We start from the raw sequence: 8,476 nt of genomic DNA on the forward strand, positions 1-8,476 counted from the left end.
ATGAAAGCAAAGCTGGGCAGGTTAATGACCAAGTAATACTGAGCTCCCACTCACCTCCTCAGTTTTATTGAAGACTGTGTATGGCGAAACATAAAATCCCATTTCAAAAACACTGCAAAATAGAGACACAATAAGCAGAGTTCCTTCCCATACAGATGAAATAGTAACAGTACAATATTCCACCGTTTAAATCAAGTTTACAATATATTTCTACCTCATTCTCAAATAAACCTTTAGACATAGCTGGGTGTCTGCCTCCCGCTTATCCTTCCTCTTCTTCCTCCTTTGGGATCTTCTGGGAAAAAGGGGAATACATCAGACTTCAGATGTATATTTTCTGGAACATATCTGTGGATTTTTCTGACTGTAAAAGCCTAACATAAGAAACATAGTTTTATTTCTTAGCCCAACTTCGTGTTCACTTGCAAGGAAGTCATTATACCTTTGCTGGGAAAAGTAAGTCTTGTGAACTGGCTAATGAGAAATATATTAAGTGAACTGAATGAATTCACAAGTAAATTTATTCAGAAACTGAGTTTCTTTCCAGAGTTTCCATTCCTTGAGAGTAAATGGAACAAACACCATGGTTGCCTGTGCTTACAACAAATACTCACTTGGCAGGGAGGTGATGAGGTGGACGCAGGGGCTGGACCTGGCTATTGGGAAAGGGCTTTTTGCCTCTTTGTTAAGAACAGTATTTTTGCTCATAAGGCTTTTCTACCACTGGACATGGGGAAAAGTTAATCTCAGTTACTTTATACCTGGGCGTGAACACTTGCAAATGGGACTGCATGGAGCAAAACTGAATTACAGATCCCAGGCTGAAGGGACCTCAAGGACCATCTGGTCCCACCTTTCTTGGCACAAGCCCAGTCTAGACAAGCTGGGCCAGCACCCTGTCCAGCTGAATCTGAAAAGCGTCTGATGTTGGGGAATCCACCACTTCCCTGGGGAGATCATTCCAGTGGCCCGTTGTTCTCATCCGTGAATTAAGACCCTTGAATGCTGAGTGTGCGAGTGCGCACAAGGACTTAGTGCAACCCCCCATTATTTTGAATGTTCCCATGCAGAAACCCAGAGAAGCGGTCCTGCCCTCCTGCATTTACAGTCACAGCTAATTGTGAGATTTCCCTGAAGCACACCTAGAGAAGGAGAGTGTTGTATTCTAATTTGTATTGTGTGGATTTAAACTGTTGTTGCTCAGGCTAAGTTTGACTGTCCATCTTCTCTCATTGCGTGCAAAAGGGTCTTGTTTCAGTTGGCAACCCCTCAGAGCCCTTCACAGTCTGGAAGAAGTGACAAAAACCACTCAGCCTGTTATCCAAAATCTGCAGTGCTGGTGATTTTCCTGGACAAGTTGGCTACAGAAAGGTGAAGGAGCTGGGGCCGGGTTTCTGTTCAACCCCACGTGCTCTTCCCCAGCAGGTCCCGGCTCTGTGGGGTTGTACCTGCACCTTCAGAGTGTGTGTTTCCAAACACCACCTGAGATTTGAGAAGTGTCTGGGTCTGAGGTCACTGACATGATGAGCTTTTTGGATGGAAGGAAGGGGGCAAATCACAAACCTCTCCAGTGATTTAACATCCTCCGCTATGTAGATGAAATATTAAGCTATTAACTTCTGTGGCAGATACAGAAATGCACATGAGATGTACGACTATAGACCTCAGATGTATATACATATAGAACTGTCAACCTGCGTTTTGTATGTAGGTGTCAGCCACATTTATTTATGAATTTCACACTTGTGTTTTATACTCTATTTTCCTATGCACCTTTGTACAGATGCAATAGCTATTAATTTTTAATTCCGGTGGATCTAGACTTTGGAGTATTAAGCTTAATGAAAAATTAAAAAGAATTGTAGTTCTTTCAACAGTTACATGTAGCAACTCTTCCATGAGAATAAATACTGCGTTCTCCCATGAATATAATTATTTTAAATAAGAAAGAAAAAAAACAACATTAGTTTGGACTCAGTAGCAATTACATGTTTAAGAGGTGTAAATAACTTGCTATCCAGACATTACAAATATCCAGGTGCTCTGTATGTGCTGATGACAACAAAATTGAAAAGAAAGACTGTAATAATTCTGACTGGTTTTCTCTGCAGAAGATATTGATTATTTGTGTGTGGTGAGAGATTTGGAAAATTCAATTAAAGGAGTTGTGCAAAGGTTTCATAAATTTTCCTTGTACAGCGTGTACACAGACATTGTTGCGTATTAAATCAATGCAGCACTTCACAATATATTTTCTTTGAAACATAAAAATAAATAACATTTAAACAGTTCTGCTTACTACAGAAACAAATTTTATTTTCTGTGAAGCATTTAGTCATGTGCTATCACTGACTCATACACATTTGCCAGCTGTAACAAATTTTATAGACGTTTTCTCCAGAGACATAGCTCATATACTATGAATTTTTAAATGAGCAAATGGTGAAGAAGGGATGTCAGCAATATAAAAATTGATCAGTTAAAAGATAAAAGCATAAGTAAAGAGATTTGTATGGTAGTCTTAATAGGTTTTATTAAATAAAAATACTATAAAAAGACAGTAATGAATAGACTGAAGGTTTTAACTGTGGTTGAGGTGGAGAAAAATTATTCCGGCACATTTAGTAGAAGATTGGTTTTATATCACCTGACAGGTGAACATTTTTTTTCTCTCAGCTTTTTAGATCTGTAAATGTTTTAGAGCGGTTCCAACTTGGAAAAGAACGGCGGTGGAAAAGGAGGGGGAAAGAAACTTGGGAGGATTCTGCTGCCAACCCACAAAACGAAACAAAAAGCTTGAAGTGCTACAACAAGCATTTTAAGTTTTTGGAGCGTATGAGTAGTAAATCATATTATTTGTTTACTTGAATATTGAAATTTTAATGCCATCTGTATAAATATTACTATAAATAGGGCTGTTTTGTCTAAAGGTGCTATAATGATATTTGCTTGGAAAGAAAGCTGACTTGACGTAAAGCTGTTTTATGTGAATCTGGGCAGTTTATGTTTTTTAAGACAGCTTCTCAGAGTGAGACGCGGATCTTGGCACAGTCACTTTGGCACGTACGGGTTCTCAAAGTACTGCGTAGTCAGAATGACAGTCGGTGATGAAAAGGTTCGTGAAGATCGAATTAGGAAGTTGCATTTAGGACAAAGAAACCAACTTGTAATTAAATCTCAGTCTTTCTCTGTTACTTGTGATTCAAGACTGGACAGCGTTCTATTTGAAGCAATAGTTAGTGGTATTTTTTTTATGATAATTCATGTAAACAAATGGTGTTTATTAGGTATAATGCTGAAAAGTTGTACCTGAGGCGAAGTTGAACTGGGTGCCTGTTTTCTGGAGTAACCGTATGAGACCCAGCTAAGAACAGGATTGCTGGTGCGACCTGGGTCAGCTCTGCCTTGTGTCACATCTACAGGCAGGGTTTGTGCGTCACGTCCTGAACAGGAGCTTGTGACACTGACAAAATCACAGCGTGACAAATAAGGACTGAGGAGAATCTTCCCCACCGCAACCCATGGCTTGGGTGCCTCTCTCCGTCTGGGTTTCTGTGCAGCCCCTTTCCTCGGAATAGGAATCTTCTCAGCTCTAAGCCACTGTAAATCTTGTTCTTGGTATGTTTAATGTAGAGGAAATAATTCTGAAATCTCTTCACCCATTTGCAGTGGTGGAATTAAAACACAATAGGAACCATTAGCAGACACTAAGGGTTCAGACCAGAGCTGTTCCTCTGCTGCAGAAAAGCCATTTGGAAAGCCTGGCCCTGGGCTGCACCTGCTGCCTGGCCCCTTGTCCCGCATGTTCTCATTCCCGGAGTTCCTTTGTCCTCTGCTCCTCCAGACACCTGCTCAGCCTCCCCCTGTCCCGCTCCAGCACAGGCTCAGGTGGGGTTGTCTCTCTTCTTGCCATCCCTTCACAGGTTGTTCCTCTTAGGCAATCAGTCCTTGATTGGATTCTGCTGAATCTGCTGATATGGTCCTCATGGATTTTTATTTATTCTTTTATTATTAATAGGAAAAAAAAAGAAGGGCCAGCTTCTAATCCTCATGATACATTTTGTTCTGCTTTGTCATTGTTGGTAGTAATGTAACGCATGTGTGCACACCTTCTCCTAAATTACTGTAAAAGGGATTTTGTTAACCACTGCAATAACACTTAACTGATGTTTTCACAAATTCTATAGTAACACCATTGCTCTGTTTATCAAAACTGATATTTCTTAGGGAGATGGTTCTCAGGGACATGAGTTGAAGGTCGACTTGATAGTGTTGGGTTAACGGCAGGACTTGATGATCTTAAAAGGTCTTTTCCAACCACAATGGTCCTGTGATTCTCCACAGAGTACGTTCAGACCGGCAGCAGCTCCGTGTTCCTGAAGTCGCTCCGTGGCTGCGATGAGCAGCCCCTGGTCCCTGCGCCACCGCCATGCACAGGTAGTGTCACCACACAGGCTGGGCACCTGGGCTTAAAGCATTTGCAGAGTGAGTGGCACGTGGGCCTGCACTTGTCTGTAAAGCTTGATGGGAAAGCTGGTGTTACTCTGCATGTGGCATTGCTTGTTACTGGCTTGTTAAGCAAAATAACAAATTGAATCTATAGAAACACTGTCCTGCTCTAAAACCCCCGATAGGATTTCTCCTCCAGTTTCTAACTGGGTATTTTTTTCAAGAATAGCAATTCAGCTGTTATTACATGTTAGAAAAGCAAGCAAATCTGTGTATTTCAGATTGGACCTTCTGAAGTGCCTGACTGATGTGCTGGAATTGGGCGAGGGGGCTGTGGGGTCCACATCAGCTCACTTAGTGTTCCCGCAGCAGAAAGCATGAAACAGTATCCTAACAGGACACTTTAAGATGTGGTTAATGGATTTTTAAGTTCTTCCTCCTTTGGCTATTGGTCTTTGTTCCAGTGTTGTAAGGAAAAGCCTAGTTAGCAGCTGACATCTGTCATCATGTATTGCATGTGCATGAGAAAACTGGTTGCTCGTATCTTTCCAGTGAGAAAAAGAAGTTTCTGAAGATGAGAATGTCTGCAGGTTATATGAATTCCCTGTATAGTGTGAGAAGATCTCTCCTTTGGAAAGCTCAAGTGTTCTAATCCTGTAATTGAAGAATACGGAAAAGTGGATCTACAGCTTTTACAAGCTGTAGAACTGAGTTAGTGCAGGGGGAGCTCAGGCACAGGCATTTTGCTTCTCAATGAAGGTTAAATTATACTTTTGTAATCACAAGTAACCCAGTAGCAAAAAGAAGAAAAGCTTTAAGCCCTGATTGCCCACAAGCTCGTGTTCCTCTAATATCATCAGCTGCTTAGGCCAGAGATGCTTTCTACCCCTTACTCATCTCAAACCAGCAATCGCACCAAAGGCTGGAACAGAGTAATCATGGGACAGGAGAGCAGAATGTGTGTCCTCGTTAGCAGCTTGTTTTCTCCATTCATAATTTCCAGGTCCTGCAGAAAGCAGAGTGGTCTTTCTGTGGCATTATCCAATAACCAGTTCCAGTTTTGCAGTGGCTTCTTAGCTTCAGCTAAACTCATGCTGCTTCAATTTGACGTTAGTTCACTCACATCTCGATTAGTTCATGTCCTTATAGCTGGAGGGTATCGTGTAGTCAGTGAATAGTGTGTTTGTACCGTAAGTCAAAAAAGCCCCACATTTACTTGTGGTTCTCTATCCCTTCCCAAGTGTGACCAAGACTGTCCAGCCTTTTGCATTCCTTTTGTGTAAAAAAAAAATACGGTTGTGATAGCTAAATGATTTTTAGCAACTATTTTTCAATTTTTTTTGTACGGCTAAAAACTACAGCATTTCCGTAAAACATCGTAAGATGTTACTGTGGTTCCAGGGAGACCATCTGTGTGTGTTTTTTCTTTAAGGCAGTGAGGCTGGTACTGGCCAGAGAACAGACATACAATGCTGCGCAGATCACATGCATGATGATGCTGTTGCCTAATTGCTATTTATTTTAGTCATTCCTTATCTCCACACAGGCATTATGTGAAAAATGCATTCCTCATCAGCCCAAACTTCTACATCTGCTTGACTGGACTTAAAAGGAGAGAAGAAATGTCTGTAAACCAATCTCCCCAGCAAATACCAGTTCAGGATTGCTCGTTGCGCCAGGCAGGTGCACATCTAGATAAAATTTCTGGCATCTATTTAAACTTAACAATGTGCACAACCAGATAATCTCAATGTAAATAATACATCATGGTTGGTTTATGCAAGCACGTGTACAAAATGCTCGTTTAGACTCGCTGCTGTGTAGAAAATAAACTATATTTTCTGTACGATTATGTTCCCTTGTTGCGGGGGGGAGGTGTTTTGTGGTTTTCGGTTTTTGTGTTGTTTATGTTTTCATTTTTTTAAAAAAAGGTAACATAACCCTCCCTGCAAGAACTGCCTGAGACAGAATCATGTTAAAAGATGAACTTTGGATCCCAGGTGTCCAGTGGGAAATGGTTGTGTCCTGCTGGGGTGGGGTTGGGGGGTGTGCACACTCTCATTTAATGAATTAATTATCCCCCCCCAAGCTAGCAACACATAATTTCAATGAAAGCATCTAGTTTTGCCACAGCCTGCCCCAAAAAAGTTTTTATTTTTCTAATGACAATTGGGCTCAAAAGAAGAGGCAGCTTGTGGGGCAGGAATTGGTCTGAGCGCTGAACACATTTCACTTGCCACAAGTGGGGACCTTTTTTCATCCACACACCACAGAAAGCTATCTGCTTCAAGTCCACAGCATTAAACACACGGCTCTAACAACATCTGCTTTTTAGGTCAACGTTTTGGTTTACTTTTGGTATTTAATGATGTAGGAGGAGAGTTGTTATAAACCAGTTTCTTTTTCATTATCCTCAAAGCCACCGCTACAACTTGGTGAATCAGTGAGTGGGGCGCAGCCTCTCGTGTTGAAAGAGTGTGGTCAAATGTTTGGGGTTTGGTTTGGGTTTTTTTTGCCAGAGAAAGCAAGTTCAATGTAAATGCACACACCTCAACATCCTTTCCACCACTGCCAAGAATTGTTACTCAAACAGATAAACGCATTTTTACAACTAAAATTTTGAGAACCAAAGTGACAAATGTGTTCCAGTGTGTGATTAAACATATGCACACTCAAGCTTTGAGAGTTATTAATATTGATTGGGAGTTATTAATTACTAATTAATAAAAATGGTTTTGCGCTTTACTACCTGTGCAGTCTGACTGGAAAAAGTGTCAGTAAGTGTTTGGTTCCTATTTCCCATCGCCCGCAACCTCTCCGGGGCTTTCTGGGCTGTCGTGTTTGTTGTCCGTACCTGGTTCCCCAGCTGATGACTTTGGGTGACAATGGCAGGTGAGCCTGAAGCAGCAGGAGTTTATATAACCTGATTGTAACCTCTGGAGCTGGAAATTAGATAATTATCAATTTGCAAAGGAACTCTGTGCCAGTCTAAATCAAGCTGTTCGGTGTAGTCTTAGAAAAACAAAACTTTCACAGAAAGTATCATTAAATGTGATGATGGACAACACTGAGTTACATACTGTGGCAATTATTAAATACTATTAAAAGTGGTATATAGTAATTTTTTAGGGAAATACAAAGTAATACACTAAGATTTAGCTGCAAATGCTCCTCATTCGTGCCTTTGCTATTTAAGCACAGTTTGTTTGACCTCTGGGTATACCAGGTGTTTGCCTTTCAGAAGCAGCTGGTCTGTTCAGAACCATTTCCAGTTCCACAACGAGTGGATCCTGGGACTCTCACTTCGTCACCCCTGGAGCCACTCAAGGACAAAGAAAAAGGACACAGGAGAGCCCCCAAACCACGTGTTTTATATGGGGGGGAGGGATTGCACCACCACCTCATAAGGAATGGGTAATTAGGACCCGAAGCTGTTCAGCTTCCTTTGATCTTAATTTGCTGTTTCACCCGTTATTTCACTGGCAGTAAATGTTCTCAAGCTGCCACAGTTCCTCTCAGAGAAAACACCGGAGGGTTTGGCTTTCACAGCCTCTGGAGACAAAGATTCCTGTTTATGTGTCCTGATACACATCAATGCCACTCAGCCCCCACTTGTCAAAAGCAAGGCCCCGCTGTGGGCAGAGCTCTTGCATGCCTCGATTGGAGTCACACCCACAGAAAAATCCTAAACTTGTGAAAATATTTAAGTTTTGTTGCTTTACAGTTAACTGTTACAGTGTAGGTGAACTGCTAAACTGTACTCACTCCCGATAATGCCACCATTAATATCCAGGAGCACCTTTTTATTTTGTCATAGCTGCTGTGGGTGCAATGTCTGCTGTGGTTACTTTTTCCACAACAAATAAAGCTGGAAAAACTGAATTAATACACTCAGCATGTAGAGACTTCACGTGCAGGATTCATAACTCACAGTTGGAAGTTCCCGAACAGCTGATTCACACACAACCAACGCTGCAGAGCCCCAGAATGTGCGAATGGCCACAAGTTTGGTATGTGAGAGAGCACG

General features: G+C 41.5%; 1 protein-coding gene across 2 annotated transcripts in view; it reads left to right on the forward strand.

Annotated features, from left to right (window-relative positions):
- The window catches only part of ITGB3BP (integrin subunit beta 3 binding protein), a 28,294-nt gene extending 21,100 nt beyond the window's left edge, over positions 1 to 7,194 (forward strand). Inside the window, exons 8-9 of one of the 2 annotated variants that reach the window (XM_065842365.2) lie at positions 4,345 to 4,437; positions 5,996 to 7,194. In XM_065842365.2, the coding sequence (XP_065698437.1) occupies positions 4,345 to 4,437; positions 5,996 to 6,006 (104 nt within the window). In that variant the 3' untranslated portion in view covers positions 6,007 to 7,194. The other variant, XM_065842367.2, reaches the window with a different exon arrangement.
- Positions 7,195 to 8,476: the final 1,282 nt, after the last annotated feature.

The sequence above is a fragment of the Patagioenas fasciata genome, chromosome 6 (genome assembly GCF_037038585.1).
Source record: "Patagioenas fasciata isolate bPatFas1 chromosome 6, bPatFas1.hap1, whole genome shotgun sequence".
NCBI classification, from domain to species: domain Eukaryota; kingdom Metazoa; phylum Chordata; class Aves; order Columbiformes; family Columbidae; genus Patagioenas; species Patagioenas fasciata.